At 42.0% G+C, this 23,100-nt stretch overlaps 1 protein-coding gene across 1 annotated transcript; it reads right to left on the bottom strand.

Moving 5' to 3' along the window:
• Positions 1–1,817: 1,817 nt before the first annotated feature.
• On the bottom strand, positions 1,818–22,568 carry ACTR10 (actin related protein 10). Its single transcript, XM_065402446.1, has 13 exons — positions 22,430–22,568; positions 16,397–16,469; positions 13,705–13,787; positions 12,343–12,451; positions 8,812–8,919; positions 8,308–8,375; positions 7,892–7,971; positions 7,349–7,384; positions 5,775–5,854; positions 5,610–5,683; positions 4,924–5,005; positions 3,850–4,051; positions 1,818–2,502 (listed from the first exon to the last, which is right to left on the bottom strand). The coding sequence occupies exons 1-13, from the start codon at positions 22,504–22,506 to the stop codon at positions 2,321–2,323; spliced, it is 1,254 nt and encodes a 417-aa protein (XP_065258518.1). The 5' UTR covers positions 22,507–22,568; the 3' UTR covers positions 1,818–2,320.
• Between the last annotated feature and the right edge of the window lie 532 nt (positions 22,569–23,100).

Here is a 23,100-nt window from a genome sequence, read left to right as displayed (position 1 = left end):
TACAAGGGGATGACAAACTTGGTCTGATCTCTCTCTATCAAGGGGCACATTAATACACATTGGAAAGACATCTTTTTTTATAAAGAAGCTCTAATGGTACTATATAGACTGAGAATCAGTCATGAAAAGAAGTACAACGGGCTGTTAGCCAGAAGCTATATCTTTTTCTCTCACACGCACTTTTAGAATCAAGTTCACCTTTTGCAGTGATTTATGCTTTCCTAATTATTTCCATTAAAAATGGGTAGGGGAAATGGGCTAAGTACTTGCCATTATCAGTAACAGTTCCAAGATCTTCATTACAAACTATAGCAGATACATAAATGATGCCTAGATGGTAGGTGTGTACAGAAAGATGAATGTAGCTAGTTTTAGAGATATTCTGCCTAGCTCCAGGTAGCTCAAATATATCCCTCAATATGTTGGGGGAGGGGGGGGGGGAAAACAAATTTTAAGGCCAGAAGAGGCCACTATGATCATCAAGTCTGACTTAATTTATAGTACAAGCCATGGGACTTCACACAGTGATTCCTGGACACACTAATTACAAATATTAAGAGAGGAGAGAGGATCTGTCAGTATTTGCCAACTAAACAAATGCATATGAGGTTAGGGCACTTATGAAATGTAATGACAACCTTCAGATTAAAGCTTATTTAAATACCACTGCATGCTACACTGTTTAGTTTCAAAATTAACAATCTTTGTTGTTTCTATGTAAGAAGGCATTTTATTTCTAAAACTACATTTCAGTAACCACCAGAAAGTGAACAACAGGCTGGGAGGGGCGGAATTAGTCACGCAAATCCTATTAGCGGTAATGAAGGATTCTAAATAAACAAATTCTAAAGATTGATTAAACATTCAAGCCTAACGATAGGATTTAAAGGCACAAGAATCCATCTGTCTCAGTATTTAGTACAGTATAGGTGAAAATTACTAGTTATCTAGAGATAGTTACGAGTCAGGCATATTGGTGTAAATTAATGACAAACTGATCCTTAATCTTGACATTCCTCACCTAAAAATAAGTCAAACCTTTGACACTGAAGCGTTCATAATTCTCAGATGGAAAGCACTATACCATGTGTGCACAAAATATTATTTAAGGCAATATTATAAATAAAATTCTAGTGGAAATAATGAGAATTGACAAAAATAACAGCTCTGTGTGTGTGTGTGTGTGTGTCTGTGCATCCAAATGTAGGCTGTTGTGTTTTTTAAAGGGTGAATTTTTGACTCAACAGACCTTTAGAATAATTAAAGTGGAGGGTAGAACTCTAGAGTCTGGGATTGTTAACAATGTTAATGTTGATATACCTGGAAAAAAATGTATTTGCATCAACAGTAATTAAACAACAAACAAACAACAAAAAAGCCTGATCACAGGCTCCTCAGAGAACATTTTCATTTGATTCTCTGTTAGGAATTTCAAGTCTTTTATTACTTTTGGTCTTTACATCAGTTATTGTACATCCTTTGCCTTAAGAGTTCAGTTTTGTATTTTTATTTCATATTTATTGCCGTAGGATTACATATTTTAACATCTGCCTTGCTGCTAACTTGCCTCTCCAACCCAAATAAAATTAAAATAATTAATATGAGCATGTTATTAACATTACGTTTTTCATGTACATTTCCTAAGTGGTCAGACAGATTTTTGGGGGTAAAGGTCGTTAGCAGGCAGGTTAAGTTTACACTTTGACAACTTCAGCCTGGAGCAAGTCCCTGGTCAGCTTCTGAAAATAGGAATCTCTGTCTAAGAGAATTACTATCCCTATAACAACTTCCATGGACAGACAACAAAACAAAACAAGTTTCCAGGAGACATTTTAATGTATGAACCAACAGGTTATGTTAACATGTGCAACATTTTATGCAAAGTTTGGCAGAGAAACTTCCACAGATGGTTTCAGGTAACAAGGAATCTCCTTCATTCTTCTAAGATATTTAAACAAAACAAAAATATCTAAAACTAAGCCTCTTAATTTTGTATCTACTGTACATATATGTATAGAGCAAACAACTTAGTAGTTAACAACTTGTGCCAGTTACAATATTTCCATAGAAAGGGAAAAAAATAAAAAAAACATATCATCACATTTGTCAAAACCACTGTTTGGGGTTTTTTTAATCTAAATGTAGAATTGTATCCAACTTCAATATAGTTCCAGCTAACAAGATGCTCCCAAGTCACACCTATATCATTAATTTTAAACAGTGTTACACCTGATTAACTTACTGCATAAGAAGCAACTTGTATAGGTCTGCTTGAAATAGGTGAAAGGAATCCTTGTGCAGCTGTGTTGTATTCAGATGCTTATTTCTCAGTGGAAAAAGCCCTCTTCATCAATGGTGGCGGGGCTTTGCCAACATCAAACATCATTTCCAAAGGAGGGTTACTGAGACAGCACCAGTCAGGTATACGGCCTGTCTGACTGTAATATTCCTTGGACACTGAACGGCTTCCAAGTATGTCCTGAAGAGCTCCAAAAATGGCTCCTGCATCGTAAAACAAAATTTCACATTAGTTCTCATCACACTGAAGTTCTCTTTCCCCTGCTCGGTTGCGGGAATCTCCCCTAACTCCTTTTCAACCCGCCAAAGAAGAGACAAAAGTCTGAATATACTGGGTCTAATCCCTTTCCCTCTTATGTATTGTATTGCTTCATTCCACACCCTTCATAAGTGACTGAATAAAAGATCCATATGGGCTTTACTGCGAGTAGTTTCCTGCCAGAGGCCTTTCCCTGAAGCTGTAAGTCCAAGTGCTTTAAACAGATACCATCAATCCCATGGGTAAATGAAATTCTCCCAGAAACTAAGCACTGTGGGAAACTCCTAGCATGGCACTACATGCATGAGAATAAGTTTGTACGACTCGTGGAGAAAAGTAAGTCTATGTTGATTAACTGGCATCTCTTTCTGATGAGGAGCTGCAGACAGGCTGATGACACCCACAGTATCAAACATTTGCTGTTCTGTGGCACTCACTTTCAAACCAGACTTACATTTATTACATTTTGTTTCTCTAAAATTCTACCCTAGTTATGTACAGAGGCTTAGTTTATTAGCTGAAATGTACATATTATAAATTCAAGAATTCTTGTCAGAAGAAACCTTTAGCCACATGGAATCGCCATGAAATGCCTCTCTTGGCCCTTCCCTTTCCCTGATTTACAATAGAGCAGGTATCTGGGAGTTGTGCAGTGAGTTAGCAGCCTTTGCCTAGCCCATGATTGGGCAGCTTTTAAGTCAATAACTGTCTCCCACCTCTTTTTTCGGGTGTGTGTGTGTGTGGGGGGGGAAATCAGGGCCCAACTCACTCTGATCCAGGCTGCTACTGCTCCCTGGCTGGCTGGGGCTGGAACTACCAATGCAGCAGTTAGAACTCCCGGCTCACGGTGGTCCATGCACGCCCAAGGGAGACACTGCAGTGCCAGCTGGAGAGGAGCTATGAAAAATCTGGCCCCCTAGCAAATGACACCCCTGTCCAGCAAGTTTGTGCTTTGGATGGTTGCTTTGCTGGTGCCACCACATGGCATGAATAGTGTACGGCACGCCTGAATCAACAATTCCTGTCGTACACACCACCGCTTCAAATTTGATGTTGCTGCTTTTCAATGATCTGCTGTCATTAGTGGGGCAAATCTCCTGCCCTCCAAAACTCCAGGAGGCAGATTTTGCTCCACAGGACTTTGACATGAGGCACAATAACTACAAAGAGCTCCGATGCAGTTTACACTTAGCAACGTTTCAAAGAACTATTGTCATTTGCTCCTTCCGAATCCCATTGTAAAACCTTGCTTTTCCCTTCATATCTCTGATTAACCCCAGTGTCATTCTTACCTCCCAGCCAAGCCACACAGTTGGGTTTGGCAGGTGGAGTGTGAATTCTGAAGGTCTTAGTGGCAAGTGCTTCTTTGTATTTTGGTTTATCGACCAGGTACCTAATTTCAGCCATTAATCTGTGTAGGAATCCTGGCAACATAGCAGTGCCACCAATAACTACTAAGTTCTCAGCCAGCTGCTTCCTGGTGTCTATTGGGCACTGGTACAAAAGAAAATTGAAAATGTTTAAATGAAGTTATATACACAGCATTCAAAACATGTCAGAAATGTAGCGCCTCTCTTTACAAGTGACACTGGTATGTATTTCTGTTAACGTAAGCACAAGACAATATACACTATGTGCAGCAACTCATTTGTGTTTTTATCTTGGCCTGCTACCCCTCTCAAGGTGTCCCATGCTGCAGTGACCCTCTCCTGACTTATCCCTCCAGAGCCATTGCTTGCTTGGTCAGAGGGAGTTACTAGAGAACAATGTAATTTGAACTGTCCCAGTACCTCTCGACCAAGGAACCCAAAACATTGGGAATTATTTAATGGGATCAATTTTTATAACAAGGTGAGCCCTAACTTGAAATAATTGCCTTAAAACATCCAAGTTTATTGTCCTAGCAAAGAATTACTCATCTGCAAACTTTGGTTCAAACAATATATTTGTAACTGCAGAAACCCATCTTTAAAATATACATAGAATGAGATGCAGTTTACATTTGTACTGGTCAAACCCACATTCCATATTTTTTTCCTAACTAGACAAAGACATTTCTTCTTATGATAAGCTATCACGCCTCAAGAGAATTTCCAAGTCCAAATAAAAGACCTTAAAAGAGTGAGGAAAGTAATAAAAATGCTGACACCTCTTGAATTATAGCACTCGAATTTCTAAGAGTACACAATATGCTTTAGTTTCTCACCTTCCCTAAGCCAGTCATGAGCCTGATTCAGAGAACATCTTACCCATACACGGTCCATACTTATAATCAGCGAGACTGCCCAAGTGAATGACGGTTTGTAAAACCAGGCTCTATGCAAGGACACAGCAATGCATGCAACTATTTATACTGGTAGAGATACCTGAATAAGTGCATCCAGTATTAAAGTGGCAACGGATTTCTCTTCATTATCCTGCTCAAACAGTATTTCAACAACTGAGTCTCTGTTGACAAAATAAAACAAAGCAAGGAGCATTAGCAACAAACAACAGCCTACCAGTATGGTGTCATTGTTTCCTTGTGTTACATGTTTCATAGATTCATAGATTCTAGGACTGGAAGGGACCTCGAGAGGTCATCGAGTCCAGTCCCCTGCCCGCATGGCAGGACCAAATACTGTCTAGACCATCCCTGATAGACATTTATCTAACCTACTCTTAAATATCTCCAGAGATGGAGATTCCACAACCTCCCTAGGCAATTTATTCCAGTGTTTAACCACCCTGACAGTTAGGAACTTTTTCCTAATGTCCAACCTAGACCTCCCTTGCTGCAGTTAGTACAGCACCTAGCACAACGGGGTCCTGGTGCATGACTGGGGCCTCAAGGTGGTACCACAAGCTGTCATTATATTGCGAAGTTTTAGGGGCCTCAAATCACAAGATCAAAGTGCAATGGTTCATTAATGCCCCTAAACACACAAATAAGTTTTACCAGCACACAACTAAGGCATCATTTCTAATGGTTTATTTCAATATTCAGGCATCTGGGCACTACTCTAAACACAACAATAGAATAACAACACATTTTAGTTATAATTTTTCTAACCTGATTGATCCAACTACATGCAGAATCTTCTCTCCATCTAGAGGGTAATCGACATCTGGAGGTGGTGAAGGACGCTAAAACAAAACACACACATATCATCTGAAAGGCAAAAAAGAGATCTCCTTCCACTTCGAAGAGGAGGAGAAACATTTACCCTCCACCTACCTCAGCACTGCCATCCATGTTAAACTTTGCTGCCTGGATTTTCAGCCCACGTTGGAGATCACTCACAAAACAAGTGCGGACTTTATAAAAGAAAAAAAAAAAGATATACAAAGTCTACGTTTTTATGTATACAAAATATTGCTACTTCCTGTGAAATATTCTGACACTACTTATCAGAACTTAGGCTCTGGTTGGGATGCAGAATTCTAAAGGAAGTAGCATTCATACCACAAATATGCTGCACTGGAAAGGATTTTCTTCTTGAGGAACTAAATAGCTAGATCTGAAGTCCATGGAGAGTTATCAGCTCTGTCTTTTTGTTGCCAGGAGGTGGAAGGGATAGTTTACTGCATTTGAATCAACAATTCCAGTCTTACACGCCACCATCTCAAATTGGACGTTGCTGTTTTGTAAATGGTCTATTATGTGGTGGTGTTAGTGGCACATATCTCCTGCCCTCCAAAACTCCAGAAGGAGCTTAAGAGCCAAACTCCATTTATATCTTTAATATAACACAAACAACCATTCTAGCAAGTAACATCTTATATCTGGTTAAAAATAACGGTGTGAAAAAAAGACAGCCAATCAGAAAGCTGCATTTGTGTCCAGAATTTTAAAAAGCCATTTCCATGAATTAATTACATGTGATAAAATATTAGCAGTGTTTAAAAAGTGTGGAGCATCTTAAGGTATCGAGGTGCTTGACATGTGGTCTTTCCCCCTTGTTTGGCCCAACAGGTAGATACTATTTCTGTTAAGACTGGCCTGTTAATAAGCCATAGGAAACATTCCTTAAGTTCATCAACGATTTTTATTTTCTATTAAAAAAGAGTTGTAAAGTGGTTTGGGATGAACTGCATATAAAGTGCTATAGAGAAGTTAGTATAGCTTTTTAATGACGTATGCCCAAATTTTTGAAGTGTAAATTTATTAAGGTGATTAATATTTCATACCAGATCCAATATTCCAAAACGCCTTTGACATGCTATTTTCAGTTTTGGTGAAGATACCATATTATGTGGCAAACACAGAGTATGCCTAGCTAAATCACTTTAAGCAAGAACTAACAATCAGTCAGAATTTCTCAGCAGTAACGGTCTTTTTGACCAGAAGCAATAGAAACTTGATGTTGCCAGTTTGTGGAAGTTAAATCTGCTATTAATCAAATGTAGGGTACATACTGTGTGTTTCTATAAATAGTCATCAGAAAAAAACAGAACACGAGTATTTAAAAATGCAACACCATATTAACCTAAACTGCTGATGGATGGATACACAAAACTACCCAATATCCTTACATTGTGTTTATATGCAAAAACACAACACTCAGCTATCTCTGGACCAATACCTCAAGTCTAACCTCAGAAGATGGATGCAATATGACCCGCAGAACACCTACAATATGGACAGTACTTCAGGTTCTTCTGCTGATATAAGAAATATGACAAAAGGGAATTTAAAACAACAGAATCCCATAAAATTACAGTGGCAGAGTATTTTAAATGTGGTGACATTGTTAAATTGATCTCTGTGGGGAAGCACAAAATAGGGTTTCTTGACATAAAGAGTTTTACCTTTTATATCCTCTACAATGTCTTCTGGAACTGAGCCTAAAAATAGTTAATAGTTTAGTACAGATCTTCATTAAGTAAAAATACAACTTGCAAAATCCAACCAATAATTGAAGAAGTGTGAATTTAGTACAGAAACTGCACAACAATAACTTTAAAAGATTTGCTAGAAATAAACAACTTTACTCTCGGGGAAGAAATCTACATGAAAAAGAGAACCTGTCTTACATTTGGAAACAATGTAACATGCTCTTCTCACATTCAAAATGTAACAGACAAAGAATACAGCACTAAACTTTATTTCAAACCAGTTAACAGTTAAGAGTGGTTTGGTTTGTCATGGAAGTAACATACTAATTAATTTTATACTGGGAGAGGAGACATGGAACCAGCAGCATGTTAAACCTGGTGGAGAAACATGAATTTATTCTTTCTGATGTTAGCAGCATGAAAGGAAGCAGAGAAAGAAGCGGGATTAACCCACCTTCCCCAGTATGGATTGCCTAAAAAGGAACACATTTATGTTACATCAGAAATACACCTTACCCATCACTGATGGGAGTCTTTGTCCTTTAGCTACTCCTGTGTCAACACTGCATTGCTCCAACAACTGATTCTCCAGCTCCCTAAAATGTTGTAAATATAAAAAGTCTATAGTTACCCCCGTTACCGATCCTATGTATTTGCACCATGTCAGCGCTACGTTATTTACTTCCTTCAGTAACACTTTCTTTTAAATAAAGACCGAAATAAATCCAATTTCTAAACTGTTATTTCCACAGTTCCCATCATATTCCACGGCCACTACACGTTTACAACTTTAGAATGGGATGGTAACACAACAGGGGTTATAATCCAATTTAATTATATTATAATAAAGTAATTGACTAAAGATTAATTTTCACAATCAAATGACATCATCAGTTGACAGAATCATCTTGGAGGCATAACTGTAAACTTACTTGTGAATTGCTTTTCCTCCTAGGGGAAGGGCACCCCAGCAACTCAAAACTGGGATTCCCTCATATATCTACAAGCAGCTCAGGAAATCTCACTATATTATAATGTGTTTTCCATCTGAAGACACAGGGATTGAAGGCATTTTTCTTCCTCCTTTCCCTGCATCAGTTATAAATATTTCCAATAGTCAATTCTGTCCAGAACTCTCATTAATGTGTAGTACGTGAGGGAGAAACACAGAACTGTCAAGCAACAGAACACAGATTATGTCTGTTCCTATCCCATCCTTTGGAAAGAGCACAGGTCTAGGGATTCTCATGTAGTAAGTCAGGATATTGTGATACTCTCCACTCTAAAACAGCAAGCCAGAATACTATGATCAAAGCTAAATTGCTGGTCTGTCCCTATTCTTGTCTATCATATTTCAAGTCTATAATAAAATAAGCTACTTCTTGTTATAGTTTTCCTGCTGAAGATTTGATTTCTGGATTATTATTCAAGGATACAGGCAGCACCAGACTTTCTGCATATCCACAGTCTAAAACCATAGCAGAATTAATCCCAAGTGTCAGAAGAGACATCAGGTGACTTGGGGCAAACAACACAGAAGGAATCTGTAATGAGACCAACAATTAAATTCAGTGCAAGTAAACTTGAAGGTTTATCATTTTCATTCCCCCCAATTTCATATAAAAAACGAAGACTGAACAATCAAGTACTGAACTGCCTAGTCTTAATTCACGATTTAATCTAATGTGATGATGACCAACTAAATACAGCAGCATACTCAGATTCATTCCCAACACGTTCATCGCTACACCATGTCCACATATGTGCTTAATAACACTGAATAGTAACAGAGGGTTGTAAGAAAACAAGTAGTGTGTATGGAACATAGCTTAGGTCAAGTCACAGTTGACTACAGAAGGCCAAACATAGCTCTTCATAACATGTTGCGAAGACATGAAGAGGTGAGCAAAGGAGACAAAGTTTTGATGTGTGGCCAGTGGGATCATGCTCTCCACTGTACAAACACTGATTAAAAGCCAGTACTAGGAAGTGTTAGTCTCAGAGCAAATCAGCAGCTCTTTTGGCCACAAGGATCACATTGCAATATAGGTAAGAAAGAGGGAACTCTAAAAGGAAATGTGAAAGAAGCAGCTCAGACCATATAGCTAGATGAGAGCCCCAGCCTTGCCCTAGAAATCTCGCTCTCAGGGTGCTGACAACCCCATTGGCAAATACCCTCCCCTGAACTCTGGGGAAAAGGAAAAGTAATTCCATAAAGCTTTTATTTACTGGCAACAGTATGGTGTAATTAGATCACAAGATAACTATTTAAAAATGCTGACCTTGTATCAAATGTCACATTTATTCGGAACACCACGAATGGTGGCCCTACACACGAGGCAGGGCTTACTTTACATGGCTACCAGCAGGTTTGTCATCATAGAACCAGGCCTCAAAACCAAAGTATGGACCTCTCCCTGTCACCAGACATTTTGGATAATGTTTAAAGCAGCTCTGTGCTAAGTTCATTATCTGTCATCCTCACATTGCAAAGTAATCAAAATGAAAGGCATTTCTCTCTCCTCTTTTTTAACTTTCTGTAAATGGATTAGAAAATCCATTCACACTGCTCATCATATTTAAGGTGGGAAAAAAGATTAAGTATACCAGGAAGGAATTATATAGAAATGTAATCTATGACAGTTTAAGATTAGTTATAAAATTAGGCTGGGGAGGCAAACTACTTATTTGCATAGCCTTTAATAGAAAATCATACCAATCTGACCTATATGAACGGAAAGTTTATGGCATTACCTTGCAAAGTGTTTTCCATTGACACTAGGATCAGAATTAGATTTAAGGAAGAGTCTGATCTAACAAAAAGATTGATTATGTGAAGGACATAAATATCAGATAAGTTCCTATCTAAGTGAGTACAGCCAGAGTTTAGGGCACGTGCTAGGCAAAGATATTGGCTTATGGTAAAAGAATTAAGGCTTATGCTGAGAGAGAGCACTAAGAAATGTTTAAATATAGACTCAGGTTTCTGGCAGTGCTCATTGGGATTTATTGGTCCTGTCAAAAATGAGATGACGTGAGCTATTTTTTGTCAAGTCAAAAAAACCCTATAGGTAATTCTTGCTAATATATGCTATTTAGATAACTGATATTTAAATGAGTCAGGAAAAAATCCCACTGATCTCTACCTCTCTATCTTCCTCTTTTCCACTTTCATTCTTTTCCCTTTATCCCCACTCCTTTGTCCATTCCCACACATGCCAAGTATAGCAATGGCCACTAGCACTATTGCTAATATCCTATTTGATTATTCTACATATCCTACATGACAGATGGGATTCACCCAAGAGTTCTGAAGGCACTCAAATATGAAATTGCAGAACTGCTAACTGTGGCATGTAACCTATTGCTTAAATCAACCTCTGTACCAGATGAATGTTGGATAGCTAATGTAACACTGATTTTTATAAAAGGCTCCAGGAGTGATCCTGGCAATTACAGGCTCGTAAGCCTAACTTCAGTACCAGGCAAATGGGCTGAAAATATAGTAAAGAACAGAATTATTAGACACACAGATGAACATGATATTTGGGGAAGAATCAACATGGCTTTTGAACAGGGAAATCATGTTTCACCAATCTATTAGAATTCTTTGAGGGGGGGTCAACAAACGTGAACAAGGGTGATCCAGTGGATATAGTGTATTTGGACTTTCAGAAAGCCATTGATAAGGTCCCTCACCAAAGGCTCTTAAGCAAAGTAGGCAGTCATGGGGTAAGAGGGAAGGTCCTCTCATGGATCAGTAACTGGTTACAAGACAGGAAACAAAGTGTAGGAATAAATGTTTTTACAGTGGAGAGAAGTAAAAAGTGGGGTCCTCCAAGGATCTGTACTGGGACCAGTGTTGTTCAATATATTCATAAATGATCTTGAAAAAGAGGTAAACAAAGATGTGGCAAAGTTTGCAGATGATATAAAATGACTCAAGACTGTTAAATCCAAAGCTGACTGCGAGGAGTTACAAAGGGAATCTCACTAAACGGGGTGACTGGACAACAAACTGGCCAATTAAATTTAAAGTTGGTAAATGCAAAGTCATTCACATTGGAAAACATAGCCCCAACTATACATACAAAACAATGGGGTCTAAATTAGCAATTACCACTCAAGAAAGAGATCTTGGGAGTCTCTGAAAACATCTGCTCACTGTGCAGCAGCAGTAAAAAAAGCGAACAGAATGTTGGAATCCATAAGGAAAGGGATAGATAATAAGACAGAAAATATATGCCATTACATAAATCCATGGTATGCCCAAACCTTGAACAGTGTGTGCAGTTCTGGTTGCCCCTTCTCAAAAAAGATACGTTAGAACTGGAAAAAGTACAGAAAAAGGCAACAAAAATGATTAGGGGAATGGAACAGCTTCCATATGAGGAAAGATTAAAAAGACTGGGGCTGTTCAGTTTGGAAAATAGATGACTAAAGAGGAATATGATAGAAATCTATAAAATCATGAATGGTGGGGAGAAAGTGAATAAGAGTTATTTACCCCTTCACATAATACAAGTACCAGGGGTCACCCAATGAAATTAAGAGGCAGTAGGTTTAAAACAAGCATAAGGAAGTACTTCCTCACACAACGCACAGTCAACCTGTGGAAATGATTGCCAGGGGATGTTGGGAAGACCAAAAGTGTAACTAGGTTCAAACAAGAATAAGGTAAGTTAATGGAGGATAGGTCATCAATGGCTACTAGCCAAGAAGGTCAGGGATGCAACTCCATGCTCTGGGTGTTCCTAAACCTCTGACTGACAGAAGCTGGGACTGGACGACCGGGGATGGATCACTTGATAAATTCCTGTTCTCTTCATTCCCTCTAAAACATCTGGCACTGGCCACTATCAGAAGACAGGATACTGGGCTAGATAAATCACGGGTCTGACACAATATGCCCATTCTTATGTAATCAATTAAGACAACGAATGCCAATAGTTAGGGAATACACGTACCTCAAAATACTTGAAAAGTACTCTAGTGAGTGTCTCTCTGAAGTGTGAGGGGCATAGCACAGATTCCACTATTACAACGCGACGGTCTCTGGGATTCACCAGCAGATGTCTGGAAAACAGCACATATATTTGTAAAGAATTATAAACTGAGACTGTTAAATCTAAGCATCTCTTATGGGACCTGATACCTTCTTTCAAGTTTTGTAACTACTTCTTTTGAAAGTTATTTCAGTCAAAATCATAATAAATAATAACGTGCGCTTAGATAGCACCTTCCACCCCACACCTCAATGCATCTTATAATGAAGCTTCACAACATGCAGGGAGGTAGGCATTATTCCAGATTTACACATCAGGAAACGGCAGTGCAAGCAGAGGTTACAGTCTTGTCTACAAACGGATTATGCACCTCTAAGCGTATTGGTCTGTGTGCAGGCCACCCCTCAGTGACTTGTCCAATGCCACGGTGCATTTGTGGAAGACCTAAGACTATGACCCAGATCTCCTGACCCACAGTCCTGTGCTTCAACCTCTAGCTCATCATCCCTCACAAAGTTAAAAGAAAAAGGGGAATAATTTGCATTTTCTCAAAACGATAATAAAACCATCTTCTAGTTGCAGAAGGACGTGTCCCCAGCATGCCAGAGACTTTGGGTCAGAAACAGAACAGCACTGGTAGAGGACAGAAAGAAAACCAATAATGCTTGAGGGAGTGAGGCAGAAGTCCAGTAACAAAAGTAATGTTTGTCCACAACAGGAGTCAAGTCATTCTGTATGTGGATGTGAGTGGGACATGAGAGCACTAAATCTAAATTCATGAGGACATTTACACCAAGGGGAAGATGTGTTCTATTCAAGTAAAAAAATATAAACCTACAGAATTCAGTGATCCCATCAGGCACGTTAGAAATCTCAAACTTTGAACATTTGGATCCAGACGTCCAAACCCTTGTTCACATCAGGCCTGGTTTTTCCATTTACCTCAATGGGCTTTGGAGTCCTGTGAGCAGCCCCATTGAAATCAGTGCAACTCCACACAAGAATAACAATTTTCAAGCTCAAGCTATTTGTGACTATGTCACAGTTAACAGTTGTTTTATTTATGTAGATGATATTAAACAATAAGATGCATCTCCAAGGCTCTAGGTGCTTATCACACATTAACAACACAATTCAAATTTTAGCAGCATTAAATAATTGTTTCAGCAAGAGCTCAGCCAGCTAGCCATCTCCTTCCCATCCTTTTATCGTTTAGGAAACATAACATCAGCCTTCTCCAAAACCCCTATCAAAACAAACATCTTTTGCAACATGCTCAAACAAAAGCAGCTAATCAGAGAAAAATATCCCAGGGCCTCTTACCTGAAATACAGCATGTGAATAAATTCCTTCAGATATGAATACAGCTCTTCTGTGTTAATATTATACTGAACGACTTTGATAGGCTGCAAAAATAAAAATTTATATTAAAATGTTATCTATAGCCAGTATAAAATTCAAAAGATATTGTTATTGACTTTAAGAAACACTATTTTCCATTGTTTGATGTATTAACGCACATCACAAAATTATCCTACAAATTATTTTACTTGAATCAATTTTGAATTTTTTTTTCTTTAAAACTTGTCATCAATTTTAATGCTGAGGAAAGGTGTCAAATTGACAATTCTGGAGACTTACATCCCCAACTAAGAGAAAAAGCATAGTACAGGTGGAGGCAATGTGCCTCAAACCTGACCCTGTGGTAGGGTTACCATTCGTCCGGATTCCCCCAGACATGTCCGGCTTTTTGAGCTAAAAATAGCATCCGGGGGGAATTTGTAAATGTCCGGACTTCCCCCCCCATGCAGAGCGCGCGCGGCTAACAGGGCAGCCGGCCGGATGGTGCCACTTACATGGGGCTCCGACAGCCAGAGAGAGCCCCTCCTCCTCTCCCCTGCAGCTGAGATCACTCCCTCCCTCCCTCCCTGCATTCGCAGATCGCCTCCGGCAGTCTGGAGCTCCTCCCCCGCTGCTCCTCCACTGCTGCCCAGAGTGCCGGGACGAACGGCTCAGGTCGTTCCTGAGCAAGTTCACAGAGACATTAGGCAAAGGCCAACAACAAGGGGGCCAGGGGGTCGGAGAAGGGGCAGGGAGATTTTGGAGGGGGCAGTCAAGAGATGGGGGGGGTCGGGAGTTCGGGGGGGGGCTTTCTGGGGGGGTGGAGAAGGTTTTGGGCAGTTAGGGTGGGGGGGTCTTAGGAGGGGGCAGTTAGGGGACAAGGAACAGGGAGGCTTAGGTAGGGGGTGGGGTTCTGGAGGGCAGTTAGGAGCAGGGGTCCCAGGAGTGGGCAGTCAGGGGACAAGGAGCGGGGGGGGGGTGGTGGTTTGGGAGTTCTGGGGGCGGGGCTGTCAGGGGGCAGGGGTGGGGAGAGGGATTGGAGCAGTCAGGGGACAGGGAGCAGAGGGGTTTAGATGGGTCAGGAGTTCTGGGGGGGGGGCTGTCAGGGGGTGGGGAGTGGTTGGATGGGGTGTGGGAGTCCCAGGGGTCTGTCTGGGGGTGGGGGTGTGGATAAGGGTTGGGGCAGTCAGGGTACAGGTAGGGGCTAGGGTCCTAGGGGGCCAGTTAGGATGGGGGGAGGGTCTCAGGAGGGGGCAGTCAGGGGACAAGAGGCAGGGAGGCTTAGGTAGGGGGTGGAGTCCTGGGGGGGCAGTTAGGGGCAGGGGTCCCAGGAGGGGGCAGTCAGGGGACAAGGAGCGGGGGGAGGGTTGGGGGTTCTGAGGGGGGCGGGAAGTGGGAAGTGGGAGGGGCAGGGGCGGGACTAGGGCAGGACGGGGGCAGGGCTCCTCCCGTCCTCTTTTTTGCTTGCTGAAATATGGTAACCCTACCCTGTGGTTATGTCTACACTGCAATTAAACACCAGAGGCTGGCCCGTGTCAGCTGAAGCAGGCTCATGGGACTTGGGCTGCCGAGCTATAAAACTGCAGTCAAGATGTCTGGGTTTGGGCTGGAGCCCAGGCTCTGGGACCCTCCCAACTTGCAAGGTCCCAGAGTTCAGGCTCCACCCCATGCGTCTACACTGCAGTTTTATAGCCCCACAGCTATGACATGGGCCAGCTGCGGGTGTTTAACTGCAGTGTAGACATACCCCTAGAGACCACCTCTAAATGTACCAATTAATGCCAAATGTGGTGGTGTGGACACTTCGCATGAAGTGCTCCAATCTTGCAAAGACTTACACATGTACTTAACTTTATCCACTGATAATCATCTTTTTGAATTCAACAGGATAATTCACAGGGCACAAACATATGCATACATCTTTGCAGAACTGGGGCATAACTGATCAACTGGATAACTCAAGAGATAAATAGTCTTAAATATTTGAAAGGCCCCAAGCCTACCAGCTGTTCTGTATATGCGGACTCCTGTGTTTGCCATGGAGACCCATTGACTGAACACCTTGTAGGATTAGAGCCTTAATTTGTAAGTAATATTGATGCAGAAAAAGAAAGTTTCCTGAGAATTAACAATGTACTGGGAGGAATTTATAGCCCAAATCACAACAGAGAGAACATTAATACCTAGAAAACAAGGTCATCATGGCTCTTCCAGGTGAAACATTTTGTTATTTTTAAAAATACTTTTGAGGATTATTCTACTTATCCTGTTTTGTGTGTGAGGTGGCAATTGTCAAATCCACGTTTGGCAGTTCCAGACACTTTTATATCCATCAGCTTACCCTATTAATATACCATATGGTCCCAAATTTCTAATTTAGGGATGTGTCCAATTAATTTGTCATTCGCAAAAGCCAGCTCACTTTATGGTTGTTCATGTAACAGAACCATAATTGTCCTCAATATGAGGTCAATTTTCATAGCAACTTATTATGGCCTCTTAATAGGAACAGCTAAGAGATAATGGACATGGTTTATGATGGAGGAAATAATGAGACACATTTCTGTGATGTTTGAAGATACATATTTAAAGTACTTCTTAAAAATAAAAATGTAACACAAATAACTTTTGAATTTGTGGATCTTTCCCGATAGTACATTTAAAAAAATGTTACCTTAGGAATGTCAGGTTTCTTTATTTCACTAGGAATAATGCATCTTGGTCCTGTTTCTCCTGCAAAACCACATCTAAACAAAAATATTTAAAATTAACTAATTACATATATGTATTTCACATTTAAGAACTACCAAGAAATTAATGATCTGGTATTTCAAATAGTAAAAGTGGATTTGATAATCAAAACAATTTAATCTGAACAAAATTTTTAAAGTCCATAGAGGTGTTTTATGTATGATTTACTAGGGCCAGGTCTACACTGCAGACTTCTGCCAGCACAGCTACGCTAGTTAGTGGGGTGAAGGGGTGTGATCCCTGAGTAACATAGCAGTGCTTGCAAAGGCCATAGTGTAGATGCTACACTTTTACTGGTATAGCTTGTTTTGCTTGTAGGGGTTGGTTTTATTATACCGGTACAAAGCACAGTGTTACCAGTATAGCTGTGTCCACACCAGGAGCGCTTTGCCAGTATAGTATACTGGTATTCTTATATTGGTAGAGCGCTCATAGTGTAGACTCAGCCTAGGTAGTGAGTTCAAATTAGCAGGATTCCAAGCCAAGATTTAGAATAGCTAGTCAAGTTAACTTTTCATAAACAGATCATATATAAAAGGACAGCGAGTTCTAAAGATTAAACAGAAAAAACAGATGCCCTAAGGATGAGGTTTTAGAAGTTCTCAATGCTTTACATTTCTTTTGTCTCTTTTGAAATAAATATTAGAAGTTCAAGCACCATTTGATAGAATGCCTATCCATGATTTCAGAGTTTAATGTTTTTAAAGTAAAGAGGTCAATAAATATATTTTGTCTTGGCATTCTGATACCATGAATGCATCCAATCAGTTTCTTGAATGGGGACTATTCTAGAGAAAAACAGCCAGACTTCAGAATATCAATATTTATACATACATAGAGGATTTAACAAATCCTTACTATAATGTTATTTTGGTTATATATTTAGACCCCAATGCTGCAATCAAATCCACATCACAGACTCTTGCACCTGCAAGGATTTGATTGCAGAACTAAGGCTGTAATTTTTAATAACCATATACAGTCATGTGGAAATCAGTACCATCTGATCCCAAGATCGGTGTGTCTAAGGCCACAATCCTACAACTGCCTTCACATGGGAGCTCATGCTCCGGCATGGAGCCCCAATGATATTACTGGAGCTCCATGCATGCATCTGGCAGCATAGAGGCAGGTGAAGAACTGGGCCTAATGTAGTACAGCCACAAATGTGGCATAAAAGTAAACAAATGACTTTGTTGCAGTTATAGGGCCCAATGTCGCAAACATTGCAGGAATAAAAATTACTCCTCCAAGTAGGTCCACTGAAACCAATGGAACTACTCATGTGAATAATATAGTCACTTGCTTAACTGTTCGCAAGATCAAGCCCATAGTTATCTTCTTATTTTAAGTGAATACTGTGCATGCAGAAGACACTAGCATAAAAAAGAAAGGGTCTGGAATTTGGCACTGATAATACAAAAAGGACACTTTTGGGTGGTGGATAGAAGGGGGTATAAATAGTTTTACATTGCAGGTATCAGACATTTTCTTTTGTAAACTGGTCTAAGAATCATTCTACTTTTTCACATTTTGATTTTCTTAGTTATAAAAGTGAAAGGTAAAGCTTACATTTAGGCTTTATTTAGACTAGAAAAAAAAAAGGTGTGTGTGTATTTTTAATCAAGTAGCTAACACAATTTGTCTACAATAGGCGCTAAGTGGCGTTTCAAATCATGTTAGTTTGATCAAAAAGGAAAAATAAAACTTAGGCTATAGAAGGCTTCAAATAAAAATCTCTCAAGATATGAAGAAAGTTTCTCAATATATTAATTCCAAAATGAATCAGACATCACATTTGAAAGCTAAATTAATTGAGTAATGACCACTTTCAATTGAAACTGTTCACTATTTAGAATAGCAGAGATTGAAACAATTGAATCCACTTTAGTGTCCAAGCTAATGACTACAGGCACAATTTTGCTCCCTTTGAAGTCAATGGAAATTTCGCCATTTACTTTAGTAGGAGCAGGATAGGGTATGGGGATAATGATACTAGCCTCCTTTGTAAAGTGCTTTGAGAGCTGCTATATATAAGAGCTAGGTAGTAGGACTAGTAATTTTTATACACTGAATCCTGAAAGACGCAGCCAAGTTTAGTTCAGAACCTCAAGAATAGACTTCATGGATTAGTCCAACTGCCTGAACTGGTCTCCTCTACTAAAACTAATTGGCTTAGTTTTACTAAAGTATAAACTCACATATAATATGCATTTGATGAGAGAAAGCATGATTTACATAATAAATTCTAAGGTATTTGTGTCAAAATATTTTACAACAGTATCTTCAAGTGACTGTGTTCTCAGTTTAGCCATAATCTTGCAAGCTATTCCACATGGTTTGACAGCTGAACGCACATACAGCCCCACTGACTCAGGGTTCAGATGCTCAGTTTACAGAATCTGGGGCTTCTAAAAGAAACATCTTTGTGCCATAATTATTCAAGCCTCACTCCCAAGCATGTTCTGTGAAGTGCTGAGTGGCCTCACCTTGGGAATTCAGACTCATAGACTTGAACACCTCATAGGCTTGAGCTCTTAAAAACATAGATTAAACTATAATACCAAGTTAACATACCATGTTTTACTTTACAGACATGGATTCAACATCAAAGTTCAACAACACAACCAGAGCTATTAGGTTGTATTCAACACTTTGTTAAGGGGCAATTACCATGGCACTTGGGTACCATAAGTAATTAGAAACTAAGGCCCCGATCCTGCAAACACGTATGCATGTGCATAACTTTACCCATGCAGGTAGCCCCACTGACTTATCACATAACACGAGAACTACGGGTCACCCGATGAAATTAGCAGGCAGCAGGTTTAAAACAAACAAAAGGAAATATTTCTTCATACAATGCACAGTCAACCTGTGGAACTTGTTGCCATGGAATGTTGCGAAGCCAAAAGTTTAACTAGGTTAAAAAACAAATTCAATACATTTGGAGGACAAGTCCATCAATGGCTATTAGCCAAGATGGTCAGGGATGCAAACTTGTGCTCCCGGTGTACCTAAATCTCTGACTGCCAGACAAAGTGGGTATTCACCCACGAAAGCTTATGCTCCAATACATCTGTTAGTCTATAAAGTGCCACAGGATTCTTTGTTGCTTTTTACAGATCCAGACTAACACAGCTACCCCTCTGATTTTTGTCAGACAGAGGATACTAAGATAAATGGACCATTGGTCTGTCCCAGTATGGCTGACCTTACATTCTTAAATAAGGGTTGGCAAATTCAGACCAGCACTGTGTATTGCCTCCTTTAATCTCTCAAATTCCCAAATCATGTGGGTCTCAAAACAATCCTACTGTTCGCATACACATGACTAATTAAAGAGACAATGCTGGGTAGCTTATGTCCAAAACTGAACTCTAAACAGTTAGAAAAGTTTTACACCATTATTAATGGAAATGTTTACACATATTTATTGTTCAAATCCAAACTTTCACCTATAATATATGCAACCCAAACATCACTGTATAATAGTGCTAGTGCAGGAGAGCCAAAAAATGAAACTGAGTAGTTTATTATCACTTTCCAAGGTATGTCTAATAGAACAAGTAAACAATGGCAAGGCATATGTAATATTTTGTTTAAATTTTAATAATTTAAAAGGTGTTATTAACAATCAAGGGGTGGATTTTTTTTCTTACATAAATTATTTTTAAACCTGACAAGATCTGTTTAATAAATTAAACGTCACCTGGAGTCAGAAGAGCTAGGTAGTAGTTTGGGGGTAGAAGAAAAATCAGGATGCGGAACTGCAATTAACACTAAAAGATTTTTCTGCATCTGGATTAGGAGTAATGACATCATTATTTGTGTAGGTATTCAGAGAGACAAGGCGGATGAGATAATATCTTTTATTGGGCCAACTTGGTGAGAGAGACAAGCTCTCAAATTTTACAGAAAGCTCTTTCAAGTCACATTCACAAATTCAGCTATTTTAAGGCCAGAACGGACCATTATGATCATCTACTGATCTTCTACATAGCACAGGCCAAAGAACCTCTCCCGTCAATTTCTGCATCAAGCCCATAACTTGGGTTTGTGCTACTGCATCTCTCTTAGTGTAAGCGGGGGAATGGTCCCGCTATTGTGGGGAACTTTCCTGGCTTCTGCACTACCCCGGTGAAGTGGGCTAACGAAAGGATCCGAGTCCTCGCTCCCACTTCCTTTACCCAGAGGCCTCCCTGCCCTTGAGGACTCCCCTTCCACTCTCCTGTCTGGCAGAGTCCTCGTAAACCCCGACAAGGCTGGGCCCAGGATTCCTGGGGGGCTTGACCCCCAACCCTGCTGTGGTCACCTAGGACAGGGGCTAGGGTGTCCCCACTCCGGGGTACTCTCTTTGCACTGGGCACCTCCCTGACCCACTGATCATTTTATACAATTTAAAGCAAATACAAGTTATTTAATTAACAATTACTTTTAAAAAAGAATAAGGAAAAATGGAAAAGGTTAAAGGAAACACATCACCCTGCTCTGAGGCAGGGAATATCACAAGCAGTGTCTCTGGAACGTCAGGGCAGATCACAGTCTGTTCCTTGTAGGTCCCGGGCCTCCTTCTCAGGCCCTGGCTGTGCTGCAGGGACGCTGTGGGTTGGACACTTGCTCTGGCGGTGGCCACACGCTCTCAGGCTCTAGGTGGCAGGACCCTTCTTCCCAGCGTCGCCCCCGCCCTGTCAGGGTTACGATCCCCCTCCAAGTCTGGCCTGCAAGGCCTCTTGGCTGAGGTATCTCCCTGCGCTGGGCCCACTGCCAGGGTCCCCCTCACTCTCCCCAGCTGCTCACCGCACCCAGCTCCGGACTGCTCCAGCCCCAGCTCCAGCTCCACTCTGCCTCAGCACGGCTGCTGCTGCTGCTCTGCCTCCAGCTCCCTGGGCTGCTTCTCTGGCCCCTCTGGCTCTGGTTGCTGCAGCTCTCCTCCCAGGGCAGGTCTGCTCTACAGGCTGCTTCTGTAACTCTGCTTTGGGGCTGCAGCTCTGCTCCCAGCAACTTAGCTCAGGCCCCTGCTCTCTCCTGGCTGTGCTCTGGCTTTGGGGCTGCAGCTCTGCTCCCAGCAACTTAGCTCAGGCCCCTGCTCTCTCCTGGCTGTGCTCTGGCTTTGGGGCTGCAGCTCTGCTCCCAGCAACTTAGCTCAGGCCCCTGCTCTCTCCTGGCTGTGCTCTGGCTTTGGGGCTGCAGCTCTGCTCCCAGCTCAGGATCTGCTCTCCCTGGGCTTTGTCTCTGGCTCTGTGGCTGCGCCTCTGGCCCCTCTGGATCTGGCACGGTTCTGCTCTCCAGCTCAGCTTGGGCCCCTGCTTTCTCCTTTGCTCGGCCCCACTCTGTCTGACCCAGGCAATTCCAGCTCACATGGAGGACGGGACCTCCCTCGCCTCCTGACCCTCTGATTAGCCTGCCCGCCCTGTCAATCAGGCTGATCTGGAGCATTGGCCTCTCCCCATTGTTCCTGGGGACTGTCAGTCTCAGGCTCCTGATTTGCCATCGACCCTTCCCCTTTTAGTACTGGGAGCAAGCCAATCAAAACACCCCCACTGAATGTTAGTAAGGGGGCAACAGTCCCCTTACATTAGAGACATCCAGCCTTAACGAAGAGTCAAGACGTTCATCGCCATGGTACCCGAGTGCCAGGCCCCAGGGCAGGGTTGTTGCGCCTCCTTTGCGACGGTGACAGACCAGCCGGGCCCCCCAGACGCGCGCCAAGCACCGGTCAGGGCTGGGCACAGCCGGACGTGTGGGGACACAGCGTTCAGAGGGCAGGGAATGCCGGGCACATCCCCGCCCGCACGCGCTGCCTCATGTCGCGACAGGGCGGAGTTGCCGGGGATACAGGGGCAGCCCCACCTGCACCCCTACCATGGGCATCGTGTGGAGGGGGGAGTCAGCCCGCAGCGAGCCCCGGGACCGGGGGAAGGGGCTGCCCGCCGCAGCCAGCCGGGCCACTCACTTGGTGAACGATTCTCCCAGGTCTATCACCACCGCCGTCTTCTCCCCGCCGCTCCCCAGGCCCTCGTACAGCGGCATCGCCACCGGCTGCAGAGACCAGCGCCCGGCTTCCACCACAACAAAGGGGGCCTTCCTCACTGAACGGCGCAGACCCCGCGGCTTGGGGGCCTTCTACACCGGCCGGCGCAGATCAAGGCTGTCTTTGATCCTGCCTGTTCTCAGGTTTAATCCCTCTCTCGGGGCAGCGGGGCTTGACACTTTCAGAGGGAGCTGAGGTGATTCTGCTCGTCCCCTTCTTCTTTCCCTGCGCTAGAAACTGTACGGCTCTGGCCCTAGCTGTTTTCAGGCATGCAGTAGTCACCTTAAGAGAGGCTATGTGTAGCGGTGGGGGAAAGGCGGACAGAGAGAGCAAGAGAGGGCTTTGGGGGAAGGTGCTGGGTGTGAAAGAGAGCGAGGGCCCTTGCGGGAGAGGATGACAAGGATGGGTGCTGGGGGTGAAGGATGGAGAGGTCCCTGGGGGAAAGTGATGGAGGGAGGACGGTTGTTTTGAGGACTGAAACCCAAGTAGGAGAAAGGGGGGTGATGGTGATTCATGGGGTGGGAGATTGTGTTTGGAGACTGGAGCATAGGGTCCTGTTAGCCTCCTTTGTCCCCGCCCTCGAGGTGGGGTAG

The sequence above is a fragment of the Emys orbicularis genome, chromosome 4 (genome assembly GCF_028017835.1).
Source record: "Emys orbicularis isolate rEmyOrb1 chromosome 4, rEmyOrb1.hap1, whole genome shotgun sequence".
Taxonomy (NCBI): Eukaryota; Metazoa; Chordata; order Testudines; family Emydidae; genus Emys; species Emys orbicularis.
This window is presented reverse-complemented; position numbering and strand designations above follow the sequence as displayed.

Bases quoted from the DNA above. Each gene is read 5' to 3' on its own strand.
- ACTR10 (XM_065402446.1), bottom strand. From the start codon at position 22,506: ATGCCGCTGTACGAGGGCCTGGGGAGCGGCGGGGAGAAGACGGCGGTG. The intron at 13,788-16,396 runs GTAACATTTTTT...TTATTTTTGCAG, and splicing joins AGAAACCTGACATTCCTAAG to CCTATCAAAGTCGTTCAGTA. The intron at 12,452-13,704 runs GTAAGAGGCCCT...GCTGTTTTCCAG, and splicing joins ATTCACATGCTGTATTTCAG to ACATCTGCTGGTGAATCCCA.